At 39.1% G+C, this 27124-nt stretch overlaps 1 protein-coding gene across 1 annotated transcript in view; it reads right to left on the reverse strand.

The window, feature by feature from the left end:
- grin2da (glutamate receptor, ionotropic, N-methyl D-aspartate 2D, a) overlaps nt 1-27124 on the reverse strand; it is a 361767-nt gene that overhangs the window by 55731 nt on the left and 278912 nt on the right. The window contains exons 9-10 of the mRNA XM_061908412.1: nt 8061-8229; nt 1114-1267 (exon numbers count right to left, since the gene is read on the reverse strand). Of these exons, the coding sequence (XP_061764396.1) occupies nt 1114-1267; nt 8061-8229 (323 nt within the window). The remainder of the gene's footprint in view (nt 1-1113; nt 1268-8060; nt 8230-27124) is intronic.

Below are 27124 nucleotides of genomic sequence, written 5' to 3' on the forward strand. Positions count from 1 at the left end.
GGTGAAACTTTCCTATGGATCAGAGAACATGGATCCCGACCACATGTCAACCAACAGGTTTCGGTGAGAAAATTGTGGTTAAAAAGTCAGTTCTTACCGGAGAAAAGCTGAGCTTGTGCCGTCCATAGCTGCCGTCGACTCCCCTGAGACACTGAGCGTCAAGAAACCCGTGGAGACACCCTTCCGACTCTCAGGTACTATTTAACTCACTAAAAAACTAGCAACACAATAGAAAGATAAGAGATTTCCCAGAATTATCCTAGTAAATGTTTCTAAAAACATCGGAATCTGTCCAATGCAATCGCGTTTTTTTTTCTTTTTCTAGTCCGTCGCTATCAATATCCTCAAACACGAATCTTTCATCAACGCTCAAATTAATGGGGAAATTGTCGTTTTCTCGGTCCGAATAGCACTTTTTGTTGGATGCTCCCATTAAAAACAATGTTAATATGTGAGGAGCCATCAAACATGTGACGTCATCGTCTGCGACTTCTGGTAGAGGCAGGGCTTTTCTCTTAGCAGCGAAAGTTGCAAACTCTATCATGGATGTTCTCTACTAAATCCTTTCAGCAAAAATATGGCACTATTGCAAAATGATCAAGTATGACACATAGAATGGACCTGCTATCCACGTTTGAATAAGAAAATCTCATTTCAGTACGCCTTTAAATGGAGAGGCAAAAGCGCCTTCAGGTGTTGGCCATATTGGATCAGCCGCTGTGGTGACCCTAAAGGTCACCGGCGCGGGCGTCGAAGCCGAATCATTTTAGTATGCCCTGAGCTACACCTGTGCCAAATTTGGCACTTTTAGACACAAGTGAACGAACACGCCGTAAAATTTCCCCAAGGGCCTCCACTATTTAGTTTGTATATCTGATGTCTGATGCTCGTGCCGCGCAGGTCAAAGGTCAGCCACGTTCTGCCCGTCTACCTGACCTAACTTACTTCAAGGATCATATTGTTTTTCAGCCATCGCTCATTTGACAAAAATAACCTTGTTCAATTCCCTGGCTTGCGACACACAAAGTAGGACAGGAAGCATGGCGTCCTGAAGTTCTACTTCTATGATGTCAAAGAAGAACGTGTTACGCAACGGGCGTCGACGCCACTCACCGAGGAAAGCAGACGGCGACACGGTGCCGTTGCTGCGGGAAACCATCACGCTGATGCCCGTCTCCACGAAGGGAACAGAGAACTCCACCACCTCCGAGCGCTCCTCGTTGATGGTGAGCGAGCCGATGGCCATGTCGGCCCTGTTGGACACCACCTGGGGAAAGAGGAAAGGTCAAAGGTTGACTTCATACAAACGCCAGGGCATTCGTCTCAAAATGTGACTGAGAACCTCCCTTTCTGGCTGCTCAGAAGTCAGCTGATTGCGCTGCAAGCTGCCAGCCGTCTTCTATCAATGCGAGCGAGCAGCCCAGAGCTTAATGAGCTTGTGTTATTATAGGATGTCTGATCATTACAGCAATTGGCGGGCATAACCCCAAATATGACCTCAAACTAACTGGCAGAGTTTAACACACACACACACATACACACACACACACGCACACACACACTCATGCACGATGCGTGTGGCGATTAGCATGTGGTGTACAAGTACGTGTTAAACTAATCCAGCAGCCACACGACAATTGGCAGCTCGGAAACACACTCTGCCAAACACACATATTTACGAACAGCACTGTGTGTGTGTGTGTGTGTGTGTGTGTGTGTCTGCCTCACTCCACTTCTCCAGCACTAATCTTGCCAGCAGCCTCCATCCATAATTTTTCTCATCTTTTATTAGGTCTTTCTGACCGTATCACGTTTGAGAGGATAAAGGAATCTTTACTCCCCACCCCCACACTTGTACAAACATCTTCAGAGGGTTAGCGTGACTACCAACCAGCTGGAGTAGATACATACTGTATATACAAAACAGGCCAAAAGTTTGGACACACCTTCTCATTTCAATGCGTTTTCTTATATTTCCATGACTATTTACATCGTAGATTGTCACTGAAGGCATCAAAACTATGACACTGTCACACCGTGGTGAGGGATGTCTTGTTTGGGGGTTTTTCTGTCTTATGGTTTGCATGTTTTAATTTCAAAAGTAACTCTCCTCTCGTTTCAGGTCACTTGCTCTTCCTTTTGTGTCATCAGTCTGACGTCATCCCTGTATTCTCTGATTGTTTCCAGCTGTTCCCTATTACCTTCATGTGTTTTATAAGCTCACTCCTTCCTTTGTTCTGTGCCAGATTGTCTCGTCTATTCGTGCTCTCTAGCGTCCATGTCCTTGTCCATGCCTTGCCTTGTCTCGTGCTTATGTCCCTTGATCCTGAACCCCTTTGTGAATATTTTGAGTTTTCCTTTCTTCCTCCTCAGCAGAGTGATTTTGATTATTTTGTTATTTAGCCGCAGTGGTAAGTTTCGGTTAAAATTTTTTCATTCATTCCTCAACTTTTTGAGTGACTATTTTTGTTAAATAGTGTAGAATTTTCATAGCTGTTGTTTTGGTCCTCCTGTTGGAGCGTTTTTTGTTAAATACTTTTTATAGCATATACGGCGTCAATTATAGTTCGTCTTTACTTTTGTGTTTTCCTCCATTCGGAGTGATTTTCAGTTATTCCTTCTTTTTCTGGAACCTTTTCGCCAAGTAGTTTTTTTTTGTGATTATAGATATTGTTATTTCTTGACTTTGGAGGTAAAAGGAAGTTGTCAAAATAAAAGCCTGTCTAAAGTCCCAACTCTGCATCTGAGTCCAATCCTTTTATCAAGTGTGACAGACACCTGTGAAGTTAAAAACCATTTCAGGTGAATACCGTATTTTTCGGATTATAAGTCAAAGTTTTTTTCATAGTTTGGCCGGGAGTGCGACATATACTCCAGAGCGTCTTATGTGTGAAATTATGAAAACATTACCATAAAATATCTAATAATATTATTTATCTAATTCGCGAAAGAGACGAAGAAAATGTCAGCGTCACACACACGTCAACCAATAAGAATTCGGCGGGGGAGGGTCATGGTGGAAGCGCATTGTGGGTCATGATATGCTAACTGGTATATGCTATATGCTACTGCCGTAGCTATTAAAAAGGGTAATTTGGTAATTTCATTGTTCGCGGTAACTTTCAAAAACTGAGAAGGGCCGAACAAAAATGGCACCAAAAAGGAAATCATGTACTGCAGATTACAACCTGGACGTAGTGAAATATGCAGCAGAAAACGACAAGAGGAAGCGGCGCATACCTTTGGAGTTGGCAGAGTTGTTTAGAAGCGACATCGAGGAAGAAGATTTCATGGGATTTATCAAATAGGAGTGACACATTGTTTGGTAAACGTATAGCATGTTCTAGAGGGGGGGGTTGCCCACATATGAGGTCCTCTCCAAGGTTTTATCATAGATAGCATTGTCACTGGCGTCCCACTGGATGTGAATTCTCCCTGCCCACTGGGTGTGAGTTTTCCTTGCCCTTTTGTGGGTTCTTCCGAGGATGTTGTAGTCGTAATGATTTGTGCAGTCCTTTGAGACATTTGTGATTTGGGGCTATATAAATAAACATTGATTGATTAATTGATTGATATGTTATAATTATTTGAATGACTCTTACCATAATATGTTACATTAACATAGCAGGCACCTTCTCTGTTGGTTATTTATGCGTCATATAATGTACACTTATTTAGCCTGTTGAGACACGTTGGCGACACATTGTGGATGCGCTTTGTCACCCCAGGGATGCACGAGGACCAAGACAGGCAGGAGTTGCAGGTAAGATTTGATTTAATACAAACATAAAAGAATACTGATACAAAATGAATAAGAAAAGGCGGGCCGATCGCACGGAGAGCTAGGCTAACACTTAGCAACGAGAACAGAGTCCAAAAAAAGACGTGCAGAAGGCACGCGAAGTTAAGGCGAAACTTAGCAATAGTGGATACAAAAAGAGGAACCAATGTGCGTGTTGCAAGTAACAAACAAACCATCCAGGAGGAACTGAGGTAGAAAACAGGCTTAAATAGTCAAGCAATCAATCAAACCCAGGTGCGCGTAAAAACAACAGCAGGTGGGACATATGTGAAACCAAGGTAACCAGACAAAACAGGGAACGGAAGAGTCCAAAATCATAACAGTTGTTCACTATTCTTTATTTATTTTAAATTGCCTTTCAAATGTATTTTCTTGTTGTTGGATTTTATCAAATAAGTTTCCCCAAAAATGTGACTTATACTCCAGTGTGACTTATATGTTTTTTTTCCTTCTTTGTTATACATTTTCGGCCAGTGTGATGTATACTCCGGAGCGACCTATCGTCCGAAAAATACTGTTCCTCTTGAAGCTCATCAAGAGGATGCAAAGAGTGTGCGAAAAAGTAATCAGAGCAAAGGGTGGCTAATTTGAAGAAACTAGAATATAAAACATGTTTTAAGTTATTTCACCTTTTTTTCTTTAGTACGTAAGTCCACATGTTCATTCATAATTTTGATGCCTTTAGTGACAATCCATCCATCCCTTCTCTACCGCTTGTCCCTTTTGGGGTCGCTGGAGCCTATCTCAGCTGCATTCGGGGGGAAAGGGGGTTACACCCCGGACAAGTCGCCACCTCATCGCAGGGCCAACACCGATAGACAGACAACATTCACACTCACATTCACACACTAGGGACCATTTAGTGTTGCCAATCAACCTATCCCCAGGTGCATGTCTTTGGAAGTGGGAGGAAGCCTGAGTACCCGGAGGGAACCCACACAGTCACAGGGAGGACATGCAAACTCCACACAGAAAGATCCCGAGCCCGGGATTAAACCCAGGACTACTCAGGACCTTCATATTGTGAGGCAGATGCACTAGCCCCTGTGCCACCGTGCTGCCCGCCTTCAGTAACAATCTACAATGGAAATAGTCATGAAAATAAAAAAAACGCATTGAATGAGAAGGTGAGTCCAAACTTTGGGCCTGTACTGTATAAAGTAGTTCGGTCCAGAATGTACCGTATGTTTCGGGTTATAAATCGCTCGGGAGTATAAGTCGCACCGGCCGAAAATGCATAATAAAGAAGGAAAAAAACATATATAAGTCTTACTAGAGTATAAGTCGCGTTTTCTAGGGAAATGTATTTGATAAAATCCAACACCAAGAATATCCATCCATCCATTTTCAATCAATCAATCAATCAATGTTTACTTATATAGCCCTAAATCACTAGTGTCTCAAAGGGCTGCACAAACCACTACGACATCCTCGGTAGGCCCACATAAGGGCAAGGAAAACTCACACCCAGTGGGACATCGGTGACAATAATGACCCAGTGGGACGTCGGTGACAATGATGACTATGAGAACCTTGGAGAGGAGGAAAGCAATGGATGTCGAGCGGGTCTAACATGATACTGTGAAAGTTCAACATGATACTGTGAAAGTTCAATCCATAATGGATCCAACACAGTCGCGAGAGTCCAGTCCAAAAACGGATCCAACACAGCAGCGAGAGTCCCGTTCACAGCGGAGCCAGCAGGAAACCATCCCAAGCGGAGGCGGATCAGCAGCGCAGAGATGTCCCCAGCCGATACACAGGCGAGCAGTACATGGCCACCGGATCGGACCGGACCCCCTCCACAAGGGAGAGTGGGACATAGAAGAAAAAGAAAAGAAACGGCAGATCAACTGGTCTTTACCGCTTATTCCCTTTGGGGTCGCGGAGGCGCTGGTGCCTATCTCAGCTACAATCAGGCGGAAGGCAGGGTACACCCTGGACAAGTTTCCACCTCATTGCAGACGCCAAGAATAGTGAAGTGAATTATATTTTCATAGCAATTTTTCTCTAGCAACTCAAAGCGCTTACATAGTGAAACCCAATATCTATGTTACATTTAAACCAGTGTGGGGGACACTGGGAGCAGGTGGGTAAAGTGTCTTGCCCAAGGACTGTCGTGCCTGTAAGATTATGTTTTGTTTTTTGCCATATTTGGTCAGGTTATGTTTAGTTGTTTGGACATTTAGTTTTGTCTTTGCACTTCCTGGTTTGTTTTTCGTCTCCATGCAAACCCATTAGTATCACCTGGTCTCCTAGTCATGTCCCTGTTCTGAGCCTCACACCTGTTTTTCACACATGATCATTGCTGCTATTTAAGTCATTATTTTTCTTGTCTTCAGCATGGCATCTTCACACCCTACCATGCTGTTCCTACCTTCATGCCCTCGTTCATAGTTCCATGTCGTGTAAGTTTTTGTTTATAGTTCATAGTTAATTGCCTTTGTCCTAAGTCTTTTGTTTATGTCAAGGGCGTAGAATTGGGTAGGGACGCTAGGGACACGTCCCTACCAATATCCAGCCGCTACTGTGTAGTCACTATCAATACAAGCGCTGCCCGTAAAGTTTAGTCAATGATTATGGCACAGAAAGGGTTAAATGTCGGTCTCTGCTAGAAGTCCCGCCTCTAACCTAAATATCGCTCCCTGATTGGTTGCCGCTGTCATGCTAACTTAAGTGTGATTGGCTGTCCCCGCTGTCACTCCTCACTGTGGAAAAACAGTCCCACCTATCCAGACGTTAGCTCCAAATTAGCACTGCATCTCGTCTTTTCCTCTGCTTTTATTCCAGGTGAAACTCAATGCTCAGTCCCCTCTACCTTTGTAGGTGAAAGTTAACCTTAAACATGTGAATTCAACTACTTTAGTCCGTTATTTAACATCGTAAAAACATCAGCTGTCTTTTTTTACGGACTGCAACAGTCCGTTGTCATGGATACGTGACAACAACTTCCATTCATACCAGTCATACGTGCCTGAGGGGGAGTGATAGCCTATGCTGTGATAAGGCTTTAGAATAGTAGCCTTGCTCAATATTTAAACCACGGTTAACAGCCAAACAGATCACCGGATTTCAACTTTCCGTTTTATTTTTTGAATTTTTTTTTGTTTCATGTAACATATTTACAGTACAAAAGCAGCAATAGAAAGAAGTAGATGAAGGGAAAAAATGTGAGTGATTTAAACACAAGTTGGGGAAAAGATTATTACAGTTCATTTATGTTTATTTACAATGTTGTATTGCATGAATGTATTTCTGATGTTGTTGATGGACAGTAGGCTATGTTCATTGACAGTATGATGCACAGTTGCACTACAGCCCTACACTAAAGAGTAAAGATGAGAACTCTTCGAAGTTGTCTCATTTGCTTTCATTTTAGTTGTTTTACCCTATAACATCTGCATGACGTGAAATTATGATTGCTAATGTAAAAAAAAAAAATAAAGTAAACTTTCAGAGTGCTGCCTTGGAGCACTTTTGTGTCCCCACCAATCTCAAAATCAAACCTACTCCCTTGGTTTATGTCCATAGTTTATGCCATTGAGCAAGTGTTTGTTTCCATAGCCAAGTTTTGTACCTCCACTGTAAGCGCCTTTTGTTTGTCTATTGTTAGTTATAGTGTTAAAATAAAAAGATGTACTCACATTCACGTCTCGCTCGTGCTAACTTCCCTCTGCGTCACAGAAACAATCTTAATCCAAGTCACAGTTTGACAAGGACACAACGGCAGGGACTAGGATGGCGGAAGTGGGGATCGAACCTGGAATCCTCGAGTTGCTCGCACGGGTTATTCTACCCACCGAGCTATATCGCCCCAAGAATAAACATTTGAAAAGGAAATTTAAAATAAATAAAAAATAGTGAACAACAGGCTGAATAAGTGTACGTTATAGGACGCATAAATAACCAACTGAGAAGGTGCCTGCTATGTTAACATAACATATTATGGTAAGAGTCATTCAAATAACTATAACATATAGAACATGCTATACGTTTACCAAACAATCTGTCGCTCCTAAGCGATAAATCCGTTGCCGTGTGTGTGTGTGACGATTGCTGATATACGCCTAGTCTCTTACGTGAATGAGATAAATAATATTATTTGATAGTTCACTGTAATGTTTTAATAATTTCACACATAAGTCGCTCCAGAGTATAAATCGCATCCGCGGCCAAACTTTGAAAAAAATTGCAACTCATAATCCGAAAAATACGGTATATATATATATGAATGTATATAACCCTGTTGTCAGCTCACCTCCCCCACCATGCCGTTCCACTCCCCGTCGATGTTCTTGCCGTGTCGGCCGTTGGTGACCAAGTAAAGGTCGTAGGTGAAGCCCACAATCTTGGCCAGCCTCTTGAGCACGTCGATGCAGAAGCCTTTGCAGCAGTGCTTCATAGGGGCGCTGCTGTCCACCGGCACGCTGACCAGGAACAAGATGGACACACTGTTAAATACTTGTCTGTGTTGACGCAGGCATTCACTCTCACAGCCACCATAGGACCCATTGACCAAAGTGAGGGCTCAAAGCTTGTTCTTACTTGCTCACATTATACAGATAAAATGGAACACAGCCCGTATTACAACGTTACACAGAAAACAAAGAAAAAAATATCATAAATATGGCCCCAAAAATGGCACCTGTCAGTACAATAGGTCAGTGGTTCTCAAATGGGGGTACGCCTACCCCTGGGGGTACTTCAAGCTATGCCAAGGGGTACGTGAGATTTTTTTTAAATATTCTAAAAATAGCAACAATTCAAAAATCCTTTATGAATATATTTATTTAATTATATCTAAGTTCATAAACTGTGAAAAGAAATGCAACAATGCAATATTCAGTGTTGACCGCTAGATTTTTTGTAGACATGTTCCATAAATATTGATGTTAAAGATTTCTTTTTTTGTGAAGAAATGTTTAGAAATAAGTTTATGAATCCAGATGGATCTCCATTACAATCCCCAAAGAGGACACTTTAAGTTGATGATTACTTCTTTGTGTAGAAATCTTTATTTATAATTGAATCACTTGTTTATTTTTCAACAAGTTTTTAGTTATTTTTTTATTTTTTTATCTTTTTTTCCAAATAGTTCAAGAAAGACCACTACAAATGAACAATATTTTGCACTGCTATATACTTTAATAAATCAGAAACTGATGACATAGTGCTGTATTTTACTTCTTTGTCTCTTTTTTCAACCAAAAATGCTTTGCTCTGATGAGGGGGTATTTGAATTAAAAACATGTTCACAGGGGGTACATCACTGAAAAAAGGTTGAGAACCACTGCATTACTGGTGTATAATTTTTGTCTGTACCCGATTAAACTGGCAATCAGACACCAGCTATTTAGTAAACATTGATTGATTGATTGATAGTTGCTGAAACACTAATAATATAGGATTGATTATTTCATTTTGATGAAGTCAATGTAAAAAATATTATAGTGGCCCCTTTAATCTTTCTTTGTGACCCTCAGTGGGTAAAGTCCTAGGCAACCAAACATTAAAACATCAAAACTAATGGCGAACTAAGACTTTTGCACTGTATTGTATGTTTTTAAAGCACGCGTGAACTACATGGCGTAACAACAAGTTCTTCATCATCAGCCTAGCAACACAAAAAGCGGCTAAGCTTGAACTTGACGCTCAAAGGTGACCTTGCGGCTGGAACATGTTCACACACACACACACACACACACACACACACACACACACACACACACACACACACACACACACACACACACACACACACACACACACACACACACACACACAGAAACATGCACTCAAGGAAAATAGAACAAAAAACAGAAGGGTGTTTTGAGGAATGTTCTTAGGTCAAAGCAGGTTGATTAAAAACTGCAGCTCTTTCTCTTGACCAATCAAACTGATGGAGTCCTTATCTTCCATTGGCTGCCAGGAAGTAGCTTATCTGTCTCCCACACAGACACAGACACACACGCCGGCGTGGAATAGTGATTATTAACTACTTACTTTAAATTTTTGTGTTTGTCATCTAATAAAAAATAAAATAGTACTTGATTTAAATATCCATTAACTTACATTTGCATGTATATGTCACATTATTCATCTACTTTCTATTGCTTGTTACATATATGTGTGTGTGTATACGTATGTGTGTGTATATATTTATATATATATATATATATATATATATATATATATATATATATATATATATATATATATATGTGTGTATATTAGGGCTGCGAATCTTTGGGTGTCCCAATATCGATTCTTGGGGTCGCAATTTGATAATATATCGATTTTTTTCGATTCAACGCGATTCTCGATTCAAAAAAGATATTTTTACGATTCAAAACGATTCTGTATTCATTCAATACATAGGATTTCATCAGGATCTACCACAGTCTGCTGACATGCTAGCAGAGTAGTACATTCTTTTTTTTTAAACTTTCATAATTGTAAAGGACAATGTTTTATCAACTGATTGCAATAATGTAAATTTGTTTTAACTATTAAACTAACTAAAAATATGACTTATTTTATCTTTGTGAAAACATTGGACACAGTGTGTTGCCACTGTGACTTTTTTTAAACTTTTATAAATGTCTAATGTCAATGAGGGATTTTTAATCACTGCTATGTTGAAATTATAACTAATATTGATACTGTTGTTGATATTATTCATTTTTGTTTCACTACTTTTGGTTTGTTCTGTGTCGTGTGTGTGTGTCTCCTCAATTGCTCTGTTTATTGCAGTTTTGAGTGTTGCTGGGTCAGGTGTGGTTTTGGAATTGGATTGCATTGTTATGGTATTGCTGTGTATTGGTTTGTTGGATTGATTAAAAAAAAAAAAAAAAAAAAATTAAAATAATAAAAAAAAAAGGATTTAAAAAAAAAATGAGAATCAATTCTGAATCGCACAACGTGAGAATCGCGATTCGTATTCGAATCGATTTTTCCCCCACACCCCTGATATATATATATATATATATATATATATATATATATATATATATATATATATATATATATATATATATATATATATATATATATATGTATATATATACATATATATATATATATACGTATATATATATATATATATACGTATATATATATATATATATATATTTATATATATATATATATATATATATATATATATATATATATATATATATATATATAAATATATATATATATGTATATATATGTCTTGATTGGATTATCCAGAGAATAGTGCTCGATACCGTGGTAGAGCGCAATATGTAGGTGTGGGAAAAAGTAGTCTTGTGATTTTTCCCACACCTACATCTATGTATGTATATATATATATATATATATATATATATATATATATATATATATATATATATTAGGGCTGGGCAACGATTAAAAATTTTAATCGCAGTTAATCGCACTATTTCTCCGATTAATCGCGATTAACTGCATTGTATACGCAAAGCCCAATAATGAATTCAAAAGTAGTGTGTAATGCACCTTTATTGGAATATTCTCCCACATGAACAAAAGCGCCAAAACATTTGTTGTGCAAACAGAATTTAAATCAGTCCTTGTTAAACAGTAGCAGTTAAATAGCATATTTTATGAAAATCAACTCAAAAAATGTAAATACAAACATTTAAGCTTATTGCCACTGCCAGGGTATTTAAGTTATCCTGTTTGTTATGGAAAATAAATATAATCTACATACAAATCTCTGAACCACAATCATAACATATGAACAGGCAATTTATGAGGTAACAGCAGAAACATTTTTTTTATCAGGGCTCTTATGTTTAAAAAACCTATATTATAGGTAGTTTTAGGGAATTTTTGATCAAATTATCCGTAGTAGCAATATTTATAATGTTGTGTTTAGTCTGCGTAGTGCACTTAAAATAATTATGACCATATCTAGGAATTGATATGATGGGAATTTTCCGATTGTTTGCTTGGTGCTTTGATAAACTGAACGCATATACATGGTACTATATTGTGATGTTATGAGCCAGGGAAAAAAAGAACTACCCTACCCAGCATGCAACAGGAGTGACGAGCATGCGGGGTAGCCCGGTATAGGTTGTGTCGCCATGACGGCATCTTGTATGTTGTGATATGCACGCTCTGAAAGCAAACGTTAAGAACTCAGCCAACACTCCTCGTCTGCATTATTCATAAAAAGACAGACAACACAAATAATCCGCTGCTTCACAAGCCGCTGGATGTAGCCGGCAAAGTATTCCCATGCTAGCTAGCCGGTCTAGCAAGCACGCGTCATTCAGTCCAAAACGGCCCGATCTATCCACATTCAGAATTGTCTGGCGGTCGTAAGTGATCCCGGAGTGACCACGCTGTAAGCCAGCCATGAAATTTGCAGAATTGTCCGGTATTTTTGCCAAATGTTCCATCTTTACCAAGAGCCCCTCGACGCCGAAGTACATCCGGGAGATGCCATCTTGTTAAGAAAAGGCGTTAACAAAATAAAAGCATGTAAACAACATACGCAAATGTGCGATAAAATAATTGTAGGCGTTAATAGATTGATGAGTTAACGCGTAATTAACGCATTAATTTGCCCACCCCGAGTATATATATATATATATATATATATATATATATATATGTATATATATATATATATATACATGTATATATATATATATATATATATATATATATATATATATACATGTATATATATATATATATATATACATATATATATATATATACATATATATATGTATATATATATATATATATATATATATATATATATATATATATATATATATATATATATATATATATATATATATATATATATATATATATATTTACATATACAGTGCAGGCCAACAGTTCTGACACATCTCCTCATTCAATGCGTTTTCTTTATTTTCAAGGCTATTTACATTGTAGATTGTCACTGAAGGCATCCAAACTATGAATGGACACATATGGACTTATGTACTTAACAAAAAAAGGTGAAATAACTGAAAGTATGTTTTTTATTGTAGTTTCTTCAAAATAGCCACCCTTTGCTTTGATTACTACTTCGCACATGCTTGGCATCCTCTCGATGAGCTTCAAGCACACCTGTGAAGTGAAAACCATTTCAGGTGACTACCTGAAATGGTGGTGAAGCTCATCGAGAGAATGCCAAGAGTGTGCGAAAAAGTAATCAGAGCAAAGGGTGGTTATTTTGAAGAAGCTAGAATATAAAACATGTTTTCAGTTTTTTCACCTTTCATAATTTGGATGCCTTCAGTGACAATCTACAATGTGAAGATGAAAATAAAGAAAACACATTGAATGAGAAGGTGTGTCCAAACTTTTGGCATGTACTGTATATGTTTTTTTTAATTTTTATTTCGCATTTTCATTTATTTAAAAGGTAAAAACTAATTGAGATTAAAATCTCTTCTGCAAGAGTGACCTTTTTTCATTCAGAAATACATGCAACAACAAAAAGAACCAGGAGCAGTCACACACTATAGTTAAAAGTACAAATTACTTGCAACATAAAAACATGCAATAGTTAAAACATCAAATTTTTCAATTAAAGCAATTAAAAAACAAGTTCAGTGCCCAATACAAACAGTTCCTTGGTTCTTTAAAATTGCCTGAAATTCTCCCAAAGTGATTAGTTCAAGTAACCCTGGATCCTTTTGTAATTTATTCCATGACCATGGAGCAGTAAATCTGAAGGCTTTTTAATTTTAATTTTTTTTTAATTTTTTTTTTTACTAAGGCTTGTGTTGGCTCTAGGAATCAACACGCCAAGAATGTCCTGTGACCTTAAACTGTAGCCACTGGAATCTCAACACATAAAATAACATACAGTGGGTATGGAAAGTATTCGGACCACTTTAAATTTGTCAGTCTTTGTTTTATTGCAGCCATTTGCTAAAATAAAAAAAAGTAAATTTTATTTCTCATTACTGTACACTCAGCACCCCACCTTGGAAGAAAAAAACAACAGAAATATAGACATTTTTGCAAAAAAAACAAAAATACAACAACTGAAATATCACATGGTCATAAGTATTCAGACCCTTTGCTCAGTATTGAGTAGAAGAATCCTTTTGAGCTTATACAGCCATGAGTCTTCTTGGGAATGATGCAACAAGTTTTTTCACACCTGGATTTGCCATTCTTCCATGCAGAGCCTCTCTAGTTATGTCAGGTTGGATGGTGAATGTTGGTGGATAGCCATTTTCAGGTCTTTCCAGAGATGCTCAATAGGGCTTGGATCGGGCTCAGGCTAGGCCAGTCAACAATGGTCACAGAGTTGTTCCGAAGCCACGTTTTTGTCATTTTAGCTGCGTGCTTAGGGTCATGAAGACCTTTTACATTGGTTGTTGTAACCTCGAGTTCCTGGAGTTAGATGTGTGGAAGTGTGTGGTTTGTGTTTCCACCGCAATTCACAGCTCAGGGTAGTTATTATAAATCAGCCTGATAACGTATGGAGGAGTGGTTAAGTATATTTCTAAACTGATACCATGTAAATAAATGAACGATATTAGGTCACAGTACTTTTACTAAAAATTAGGTAAATGAAATGCAAGCAACATTAGCATCAGAAGATGTATCATTACAACTGATATGATTTAAAAAATACTGTGTATCGAATTGTTCATAAAATGTCAGGCTTTTGTCAGCAATGTCCAACAGTCAGAATGATGAATTCATGAGGGTCAGGCGGTTTCTTGTGGTTCAGCTGTAAATAACAATACATAAATAATAAATGTCAGTGTTTATCTCACGCTGACAACACGAACAAATTGGCTTCAGCGTTAGCTTGTTAGCATTAGCATTCTGTTTACTCGGGTTGAGGGTAATAACTACACAAATGGAGTGTCATTGATTTCTTTTACAACATGTAATGAAGTAAATAGGTAATATTTTATGTTATTTACCTTTGTTCAACTTGTGTACTTCTTCGTTTATTTAAAATTTTTCCAACAAAGTCAGAATAGTAAGCAGCTAAGGTTGTTGCTCCGAGTCCAGTTTCATACTCCTCTGTAAATACGTTTAGAAGAGTCCTTCAATTTTTGTATCAAAATGAAGTTTGTAGAAATAATAAACAACATTAAAATGCATACATATAGTTTAAAGATTACGGCTGAGTAAAAACACTGCAAGATCGATCCACTGATCAGCGTTTTTTAGCACATGAATACCCCACAAAAGTTGCTGGAAGTTGTAAGTTCCTTGCGTTCTTCTTTCTCTTCGTTGTCAAGTTTGTTGTGATAGAAATACACAAGAAATAGGAAATAACAGGTTGTCCTTGCATACATCGCAATGGTGGTCATGTGTTTGAATAATATGTTTTAAGAACGCCCCCAACTGTGTTCAACCAATCAGTGTACCTTTGAAAAGTCCCACCTAACTAGTAGAAAGTCTGAAAGGTTCATGAAGAACTAGTTTTTGGTGGAAACACAGGGGGAACTTTATTTACCCAGGTAAGTGGGAAAGTTCCTGAAAAAGTTCCTGCAGAGGAAAAGGGTATATTGTCTAGTTGGAAGGTGAACCTTCGGCCCAGTCTGAAGTCCTGACCACTCTGGAAGAGGTTTTCTTTCAGGATATCTTTTTACTTGTACGTAATACTTGATGCATATTTCCTTTAATTGCAACCAGTCATTATGTCCTTAGAGCTGAAAAACTTCCCCATTCCTCTAAGAATTATCGCCAAAAAGTTCCATCTTGGTCTCATCTGACCAGAGATTCTTATTTCTCATTGTCTGGAAGTCGTTAGTGACTTTTCTGGCAAACTCTATGCAGGCATTCATATGTCTTACACTGAGGAGAGGCTTCTGTTGGACCACTCCGCCATATAGCCCCAACTGGCTGAAATGATAGTGGACTTTGTGGAACTTTCTCCCAGCAAACGGTCTGAATACCTATGACCATGTACGATTTCAGTTTTTCTTTTTTAATAAATTTGAAAAAAAAAATGCACATTTCCTTTTTTTTTAGTCAAGGTGGGATGCTGAGTGTACATTAATGAGGAAAAAAAATAACTTTTTTCAAATTTTAGCCAATGGCTTCAATGAAACAAAGACTGAAACATTTAAAGGAGTCTGAATACAAAGTGCAATGGTGGAGAAGGTCGCTATAATGAGTAATAAAATAAGGCACAGTGATATCCAGTTTTTTTTAATAAGTGTCAGGTGCACTCAAAAAAAGCTAGTCTCCATAATCTAGCAAAAGCATAAAAGCGGTCAGAATTAAGTGTTTCCTAACCTGTAGGGGAAACCGGGACTTTTTTGATAAGAAAGAAACAATTCAATTTTAAGTTTAGCCACAAGTTTTTCTATGTGTGATTTGAAAGACAAGTTTATATCAATACCAATCCCCAAGTACTTATGTGTCATGACCACTTCAAGTTCACCCTCAGAATGATGACACCCCCCCTCCCCCAACCACCTGAGACCCCCCAGTGTGTCAGTCTGCAGAACAGGTGAATGCACAGCTAAATAAGTTACACACAGGCAAGGCCGCGGGTCCTGACGTTGTTAGCCCCAGGTTGCTCAAAGCCGGCGCCCCACAGCTGTGTGGTGTGCTCCAACACATCTTCAACATGAGCCTTAGGTTGCAGAAAGTCCCCACGCTGTGGAAAACCTCATGCGTGGTCCCCTTCCCCAAGTGCACGAGACCCAGCACATCGAAGGACTACAGGCCTTTTGCTATAACCTCCCATATCATGAAGACCATGGAGAGATTGGTCATGCAACAACTCCGCCCTACAGTCAAGCCCCACCTGGACCCACTCCAATTCGCCTACCAGCCTCGACTGGGAGTGGAGGACGCTGTCATTTACCTGCTGAACTGAGCCCACGCCCACCTCGACAAGCCTGCGAGCAGTGTGACGGTCATGTTTTTTTTACTTCTCCAGTGCTTTCGATACCATACGGCCTGGGCTACTGGGTGTGAAGTTGGAGAGGATGCAGGTGGAGGCCCCTTTGGTGTCCTGGTTTGTTGATTACCTGACTGACAGCCCACAGTACGTGCGACTGCAGGACTGTGTGTCAGACAGGCTGGTCAGCAACACCGGGGCCCCGCAGGCACAGTCCTCCCCCCCTTCCTTTTCACCATTTACACCACCGATTTCCACTATCAGTCAGAGTCCTGCCACCTTCAGACGTTTTCTGATGACTCTGCGATAGTGGGATGTATTGAGAATGGTGATGATGTAGGAATAGAGGGCACTGGTGGAGGACTTTGTCACATGGTGTGGAAAGAACCACCTACAGCTCAATGTGATGAAGACCAAGGAGCTGGTTGTGGACCTGGGAAGGAGGAGGAGTACTTCAGCGACCCCTGTTTCCATCAGTGGGTGGGATGTGGACATGGTTGAGGATCATAAAAACCTCGGTGTACACATGGACAACTAGCTGAATGGGTCAAAACACGCTGAGGCCCTCTACAAGAAGGGTCAGAGCCGCCTCTACTTCCTCAGGAGGCTTGGATCCTTCAACTTCTGTACAAAGATGTTGAAAATGTTCTTCGAGTTGGTGGTGTCGGGCGGCTGAGAGCGAGGGACGCAAACAGACTGGACAAGTTGGTAGAGAAGGCCATTAACGTGGTGGGAGTGGAGCTAGACTCTCTGGCGGTGGTGTCAGAGAGAAGAAGTCTAGCAAAACTCCTAGCCATTATGGACAACCAATATTTGTTCGGCACTCTGAAATAAATATAGGCAAACGTTGTGATCGCCATTTCGGTGACGTGCCATTCCCTCATGCACCATGTTCCAAAGTCTTTTTGCAGTAGCTGCATTGCCAGGAACCAGGAAGGTGGAGGTGAAGGACAACAATAATTTGTTCTCATTTTAAAGTAACCTCAAGTTATTATGTGCACCAATTATTACATTTCACCAATCTATAGTTTATAAAGTCATAAGGATTAAGGACATAATGAGTAATCAATGTAATGTACTTTGTGGTGGTCACATTGTTATTGTGTCAGATGGCAGACCCAGCATTGGAGGTTTGCACATTTGGTAGGTATATATATAATTTTTTTTAAGATTTAAAAATATATATATTATATAATAAGTATAAAGGGTTTTAGAGTGTAGTAGCTTTAGCAAACCTGAATATTTTTTATAGGATCCTCTTGATACACTGACAAAATTTACTGACTGCCTCTATGAAAAGATGTGTTTTATGATCGCTGGCATGCAGAGGTGTGTGTGTGTGTGTGTGTGTGTGTGCGCATGTGTGTGTGTGTGCGCATGTGTGTGTTTGTGTGTGAGAGAGACTCAAAAATAATTCCTTCCCATTGATTTGGCGCCCCCTCTAGCGCTGCACTTTTATGCAGCACATTCTCCCGTGTACTTCAGTAAAATGGGAAATGCACTTTTTGGGGAATTTTGCCTAATTTTGGGGGATAATACTTTACGGATACTGTAATATGATTGTTCATGTTTTTCAGTCCGTACAAATTGGTGTTGTATCGCAGTGTTGTGCATTACAAACTCAAGCACGTTTCATCTTGTTGTAGAACAGGGGTCACCAACATTTTTGAAACCAAGATGCGAAGGGCTACCAGTTTGATACACACTTAAATAAATTGCCAGAAATAGCCAATTTGCTCAATTTACCTTTAACTCTGTTATTATTAATAATTAATGATATTAATCTTTGTTGAAACATTCATCATATTAATGATGTCTCACAATAAATATATATTTCTGATTACATGTTTTAAATAGGTTAAAATCCAATCTGCACTTTGTTAGAATATATAACAAATTGGACCAAGCTATATTTCTAACAAAGACAAATCATTATTTCTTCTAGATTTTTCAGAACAAAAATTTTAAAAAAAATCCAAAAGACTTTGAGATATGATTTAAATTTTATTCTACGGATTTTCTAGATTTGCCGGAATATTTTTTTTAAATTTTAATCATGATAAGTTTGAAGAAACACTTCACAAATATTCTTCGTTCGAAAAAACAGAAGCTAAAATGAAGAATTAAATTAAAATTAATGTATTATTCTTACAATAAAAAATAAAAAAAATACTTGAACATTGATTTCATTTGTCAGGAAAGAAGAGGAATGAATTTAAAAGGTAAAAAGGTATATGTGTTTAAAAATCCTAAAATCATTTTTGAGGTTGTATTTTTTCTCTAAAATTGTCTTTCTGAAAGTTATAAGAAGCAAAGTAAAACAAATAAATTAATTTATTTAAACAAGTGAAAACCAAGTCTTTAAAATATTTTCTTGGATTTTTAAATTCTATTTGAGTTTTGTCTCTCTTAGAATTAAAAATGTCAAGCAAAGCGAGACCAGCTTGCGAGTAAATAAATAACATTTAAAAAATAGAGGCAGCTCACTGGTAAGTGCTGCTATTTGAGCTATTTTTAGAACAGGCCAGCGAGTTACTCATCTGGTCCTTACGGGCTACCTGGTGCCCGTGGGCACCGCGTTTGTAGCCCCTGTTGTAGAAGGTAGCGTATCTCTTGCCGTAGTTAGGTTTTACGGCTAATACCGAAGCATGTCGATTTGTTACTACGATAGAAAAAGAGTTCCTCGGTGTTTGCTTTTACAGTAACACTGTCGTTACAGCTCGGCTATTATACGGGTTATAAATGAAGTATTTTTGACGGTTTTTGAATGCATTTTTAAAGCGACTTAGAGGTAGAATTAATTGCTCTCATTAGATGTATCGCTAGACACTTAGAACAAGCCAATTTTTATTTGTATGAAGACGAACAAAAAAGAAAAACATTTTGTCTTCTTGTCTCTCATAAGGATTGTAAACGATTCTGGCCGCGTTGCATTCTTGCCCCTGACTTAAAGGGGATCTGCCCTTTTTTTTTCATGTTGCATATCATTCACAATAATTTTGAGAGACAATAAGACATACATTTTTTTTAATACATTCTAATTTGTAAATAAACGTAAGTAAAAGTCTGCTTACGATGCGGTCAAAGGGAGGTCCTTGATCTATTCCCCTCATTAAGCCCTCTAAGTCAGGCAGAAGACTACGGTCCATTCAGACCCACACAGTTTTTTCCCCTCGGCCATCAGACACACAAATTCACACACTGATGGCGAGAGCTGCCATGCAAGGCCCTAACCACGACCCATCAGGAGCAAGGGTGAAGTGTCTTGTTGAAGGACACAACGGACGTGGCGAGGTTGGTAGAAGGTGGGGATCGAACCAGGAATCCTCAGGTTGCTGGCACAGCCACACTCCGGACCTCACCACGCCTTCCCCTATTCCGTGTTGTATGTGTTTTATGTTGCACGATTGCACTAAGAACAATTCCTAGTTTGTGAACCCGTTCTCAAACAATGTCAATAAAAACTAGTCTTATTCTGATTCTAAATAACCAATAATACTCCAATTACATTTCTTGACCTGAACATTAACCAAGTATTAGTGATATTGTTATTATAAGCACTATCTCAGACAATCTATTTCTAGCAGCGAATTGTCACAGAGAGCTAATTAGCCTGTTGCTGCTACGTTGACGTCATCAGCAGGTGAACCGCTTTCTCGCCTCAGGGCCGGTGAAAGTTTATTTTATATCATAAGTACTGTAGAAAGATGAGGACATAATCCGACAAGTTGGTCAACTTTGGCATCTAATTTTACCCCGAAATTAAGATGCTTGCTTCCGACCCCCTTTTTTCTTAAGGAGGATTATGAGTCATTCTTCATCTAAAAGGGACAATAAGAACGTCCTAACAGTTGCCATCCGAGTGACAGCAGATGTACAGTAAGTGATATTTATTTAGGCATGTTGGCTCTCATGAAGTCTGCAGTGAGTAGTAATCAGTGATGTTGTCGAGGGAAAAAGCAAACGTAATGATGCGTTTGTGAAATAATTGTGCCGCCTTATGCTAAAAATGAGCAATATACGTAAATATTAAATGTTATTATGAATGTGCCTGTCACTACATTTTATGTGCACTTACAGCATATATATCAATCAGTCAATCAATCTTTACTTATACAGCCCTAAATCACTAGTGTCTCAAAGGGCTGCACAAACCACAACACAAACCACTACGACATCCTCGGTAGGCCCACATAAGGGCAAGGAAAACTCACACCCAGTGGGAGGTCGGTGACAATAATGACCCAGTGGGACGTCGGTGGTAATGATGACTATGAGAACCTTGGAGAGGAGGAAAGCAATGGATGTCGAGCGGGTCTAACATGATACTGTGAAAGTTCAATCCATAATGGATCCACACAGTCGCGAGAGTCCAGTCCAAAGCGGATCCGACACAGCAGCGAGAGTCCCGTTCACAGCGGAGCCAGCAGGAAAACATCCCAAGCGGAGGCGGATCAGCAGCGCAGAGATGTCCCCAGCCGATACACAGGCAAGCAGTACATGGCCACCGGATCGGACCGGACCCCCTCCACAAGGGAGAGTGGGACATAGGAGAAAAAAGAAAAGAAACGGCAGATGAACTGGTCTAAAAAGGGAGTCTATTTAAAGGCTACAGTATACAAATTAGTTTTAAGGTGAGACTTACATGCTTATACTGAGGTGGCATCTCGAACTGTTACCTGTGCTCCAGAGTACTGGAGCCCGAAATGAAAACGCTCTATAGCCCGCAGACTTTTTTTGGGCTTTGGGAATCACTAATAAGCCGGGACATATGGTACAATACAATCGGCAAGATAGGATGGAGCTAGACCGTGTAGTATTTTATACGTAAGTAGTAAAACCTTAAAGTCACATCTTAAGTGCACAGGAAGCCAGTGCAGGTGAGCCAGTACAGGCGTAATGTGATCAAACTTTCTTGTTCTTGTCAAAAGTCTAGCAGCCGCATTTTGTACCAACTGTAATCTTTTAATGCTAGACATGGGGAGACCCGAAAATAATATGTTACAGTAGTCGAGGCGAGACGTAACAAACGCATGGATAATGATCTCAGCGTCTTTAGTGGACAGAATGGAGCGAATTTTAGCGATATTACGGAGATGAAAGAAGGCCATTTTAGTAACGCTTTTAATGTGTGACTCAAAGGAGAGAGTTGGGTCGAAGATAATACCCAGATTCTTTACCGAGTCGCCTTGTTTAATTTTTTGGTTGTCAAATGTTAGAGTTGTATTATTAAATAGAGTTTGGTGTCTAGCAGGACCGATAATCAGCATTTCCGTTTTTTTGGCATTGAGTTGCAAAAAGTTAGCGGACATCCATTGTTTAATTTCATTAAGACACGCCTCCAGCTGACTACAATCCGGCGTGTTGGTCAGATTTAGGGGCATGTAGAGTTGGGTGTCATCGGCATAACAGTGAAAGCTAACACCGTATTTGCGTATGATGTCACCTAGCGGCAGCATGTAGATGCTGAAGAGTGCAGGGCCAAGGACCGAACCCTGGGGAACTCCACACGTTACCTTAACGTAGTCCGAGGTCACATTGTTATGGGAGACATAAGAGTTAAACCAAGACAGGGCTAAGTCTGACATACCAATTCGTGTTTTGATACGTTCTAATAAAATATTATGATCGACGGTATCGAAAGCAGCGCTAAGATCGAGGAGCAGCAACATAGATGACGCATCAGAATCCATCGTTAGCAATAGATCATTAGTCATTTTTGCGAGGGCTGTCTCCGTAGAGTGATTTGCCCTGAAACCGGATTGAAAGGTTTCACATAGATTGTTAGACGCTAAGTGTTCATTTAACTGCTCCGCAACAATTTTTCGAGGATGTTTGAAATAAATGGAAGGTGAGACACCGGTCGGTAGTTTACCATGAGGTCAGGATCGAGGTTAGGTCTTTTAAGAAGAGGATGAATAACCGCTTTTTTGAATTCTAGGGGAACAGTGCCCGAGGAAAGTGATAAGTTTATAATATTTAGCACTGATGGACCTAATAATACAAAGAGCTCCTTGATCAGTTTCCCAGGAAGAGGGTCAAGTAAACATGTTGTTTGTTTTATTCCATTTACACGTTGTAACAATTCCTCTAATGTTATTTCCTCAAAACGAGAGGAACTATTTTGGAGGGCAATATTCGCCGTATATACAATCGTATCAGTGTTAATAGAACCCAGTTGTAGCTGGGACGCATTGTCTTTAATCTCCTTTCTAATGACTTCAATTTTCTTACTAAAGAATTGCATAAAGTCATCAGCTGAGTGGGTGGAGCTACTGTTGGGTTAGCGATGCTACCGTACTAAACAAAAATTTGGGATCGTTTTTATTACGGTGGATGAGATTTGAGTAATATTTAGCTTTAGCTAAGGTAAGCATGTGTTTATAAGTTATTAAACTATCACTCCATGCTTGATGGTGCACCTCAAGTTTAGTCGTGCTTCATTTGCGTTCCTGCTTTCTACATAATCATTTCTGAGCTCTAGTTTCTTCTGTAAACCACGGAGTACGCTTTTTTGGAACCTTTTTTAACTTTAGCGGTGCTATGTTATCAATGGTTTTGCGCAGGGCGTCGTTAAAGTTGTTAGTGAGGTTATCAATAGAGCCCACATACTTTGGGAATGGTGCCATTACCGAGGGCAGTAGGCCAGCAAGAGTTGTCGTTGTGGCCGTATTAATGTTGCGGCTGCTATAGCAGTTATTATTACTATTAGTTTGACGAACATGCGTCTGAACTTCGAATTTTATAAGGTAATGATCGGACAATACTTTAGTATAGGGGAGTATCGTAACTTTAGAAACGGTGATACCCTTGACAAGCACTAGGTCTATCGTATTACCGTTGCGATGCGTGGGTTCATTTATTATTTGTGTAAGACCACAGCTATCATTTATAGTCTGGAGCGCTACGCACGGTGGGTCCGATGGGGTATTCATATGGATATCAAGGTCCCCCATTATTATTATATTATATCTATCTATATCTATCTATATATATATATATATATATATATATATATATATATATATATATATATATATATATATATGTATAACACCTAAATGGGGGATTCAGATGTTTTTTAAGCACTTTATAGGCAGAAAAGGGGGACTTTTGATCACATTTATTTCCAAGTTAGAATCCATCAAAAAACGAAAAACATACAGTACGTGGGCTTGTCAAACACAAGGATTGTTATTGACAAATTTGCTAAAAAGTACAGTTCCCCTTCAAGTCTGTCATTGCGCAACTTCCTCCAAATTCCGCACTTTGGGTTGAAAAAGCTTTATGTGGGCCTTCCCTCTCAAATGGCCTTTGTACAATTTCTCCCATCGACTTAAGTACTTTGACTTTAAATACTAAGGTGAAACATTATATGCACTCAAAGTTTGGATGCAGAGAACATAACACAATGGTACAAGAGCCTTACAAAAAGCAAGCAAATACAGTTTGTATATAGCCTTGAATCACGAGTGTCTCAAAGGGCTGCACAAGTCACAACGACATCCTCAGCTTAGGTCCCACATTAGGGGAAGAAAAAACTTAACCAAATGGGACAACAATGAGAAACCTTGGAGGGCACCACAGATGTGGGGACCGCCCCCGAGTGGATCTAGCCATCGGCTGGGTTTGGACATACTGGTACTAATGGATGTTTATTGCATCTGAACAGTGATAATTGAACTATAACTATTAAATAGAAAATATGTAATGTAGCTTCTATCAATTGATTTGATTATTATTTTTTACAGTTAATATCCAACTGTCACGCTCCCCTGCGCAAGCACACACACGAACACACAAACTGCGGTTTACTAAGCCCCTCTGAAGCATTGCAGCTTCACAAACATTTGTACTAAGAAGAAATTAATATCACAAATAACATCAGGGTGGTAATAATAGCAACTAAATGAAGTTTCATCTACGGATTATAGTTCACATTCAGCCAGGAAGAAGAAGCTGTTGTAGCGTGCATACACACCTTGGAGACACACGCTCATTGCCTGTATTGACACGGCCTTTTCATATTTAAAGTGTTATTGTTACGTGTGGGGGGTAGCAGCTTACTGCAGGGTTCGTTCCCCCGGGATGAAGACGGACCACTTAGGACAGGACGTGCAGGTAGGAGCATGATTTATTCTCGAAAATCAAACAAGTACAAAAAACAGACAACAAGCCGAATGAATAATGTGCCGAACATAGTCGAAGCTAAGGCTACCACTTAGCATAGACTAGAGACAAGCACTACTCACGTAATTGGTCCATTGAGAAAACAAAGAAGCCAGGTCGACTGACTGGCAAAGGAAGGCTTAAAAATGCCTCCGGTTAGTGCTTGGGAAACAGGTGAGTGTCCCAACACCAATCAGAGACAGGTGGAAATAATAAGTAACTATGGTAACTAAAAACAAACTCAAGGGTGCACAAAAACAGGAACTGAGGGAGTCCAAAGCTAACGGAAAATAACAAAACATGATCACGGATCATAACAGTTATCTTTTTCCTGTATTTCAATGAAAACTACAAGTGTTAGTAAAACTATAGTAAAACTCCATGATCCACAATTTTCACACAACAAAGTAAAACATGTGTCAATAAGAGAAACATGTGGACCTTCAAGCGTGTAAAAAGCACTAAAGCACAAATGGGAGAATCGGGCCCAAAGTGTATAACCACGTTTTGCGCCACTGCTCGTTATGTATTCTCGCTGACTACTTTTTCACCTGCTTTTAGTGAATTGAAAACATGGCTGATAAACAATGACTAGTCATTAATCTCAAATGACAAGATGATATCATCCTTGCTTTACGGGTCCTCGCAGAGTCACAAACTGATTATAAACAACCCTTTATAGCTTTTGATGTCAATTGCTGTATAATAGCTTGGACAAAAGACAAGGTAGTTTATAATGTCTGTGTAGCTGACCTGAAATAATAAATATAAACAAATGGCTATAAAACAATACAAGAGAATGACGGCATTTTATTACTGTATAGTTATATTGCTGTGAATGCATTAGTACTATTAGTTATTACACCACAGATAACTTGCTTACAAATATGATTTTACCAGTAACTATCTCATATGGATCTTCTTTGGATAGTGGCACCAATTTTTCCAAATAAGACTCCTTTGTGGGGGTTTTGGCTTAAGTCGATCCCTGTACAGCTCCGCAAGTGTTTATGATGTGTTAGCATCAATTGACACAGATTTATCCTGGATTTTCGACACTGCCCCCCATGATTTGTCCTGATTCGAGTTGTGATGTCAGTGAAAAAACCTTATATGTTTCCATCCATAGGGACAACACGGTGTCACAGTGGATTGCCGCATGCCCCACAGCGAGAAGGTCCTGGGTTCGATACCCCGGCTATGGGTCTTTCTGTGTGGATGTTCTCCCAGACATGCCCCAGGGGATAAGATGATTAAGAAGCACTAAATTAGCTGGAAAGTGAATAGTTGTCTGCCTACTGTATCAGTGTTGGCCCTGTGATGAGATGGCGTCTTGTCCAGGATGTACCCTATATGTCAGGGGTATTTGTTGTTGAACCCCAAGATGCAGAGACGGAGGCAGGTATAGAATACGAAAACATAATTTAATTAAAACTAAACAAGAACAAACAAAAAGCACGCACGTGGGCGGAATAACAAACCAAGGGAGCTAGCACTGGAAGCTAGAAAACCAAAAGGAACTTTAGGATGGAAGCTAGTGGATAGCAAACAGAAAAAACTGGAAATTACTAATAATAACAGAAACAGCTTACCCCTACGACGACCAGGAAAAAATGTAGCATGACAGATAGTAGCTGTAACAAAACGACACGACAGGTAGCACGACAAGAGTGATATGTGGCAACGACAATACAAATGACAATACAATGATCCAGCACTGACTGGAGGAACAAAGCAGGTAAAATAGGAGCTGGCCGATTGACATCAGGTGTGACCAGATGCCAATCAGCCGCAGCTGAGTGAAAACAGGACACAGGGAGACAAAAAGGAAGCTTAACCAAAATAAGAGCACTAGACAGGAACTAAGAACAGAAAATACTAAACACAGAGGAAACAGACAAATGCAGAGGAAAAAACTAAAACAGACAAACTGTCAGGGGAAAGCCTGACACTATATATACATATGTATATAAACAATATACATATAATGGCTAATTTAAATAATTTAATCGTGATTAATCTGAGTTTGTTTATAGTAAACTCAAAATTATTTGCAATAGACACAGATAGATACATTTTTTCGTCATTCATAAGTGTTCCCTAGACAGATATTTTTGAAGTTTTTATTACTATATAACATTTCATTCAATTTGCTTTAAATAAATGTTTTTCAAACACTATGCTTTTTTAAACAGCTCAGCACAAAAAGACATTAACACATTTTTAATGAGAATTAAAAAAAAACCTGCAGTGCGTTGGTATTTTGCCAGATTTTGTGTTTTCTAGGA

This window comes from Nerophis ophidion, linkage group LG08 (assembly GCF_033978795.1).
Source record: "Nerophis ophidion isolate RoL-2023_Sa linkage group LG08, RoL_Noph_v1.0, whole genome shotgun sequence".
In the NCBI taxonomy this organism is placed as follows: domain Eukaryota; kingdom Metazoa; phylum Chordata; class Actinopteri; order Syngnathiformes; family Syngnathidae; genus Nerophis; species Nerophis ophidion.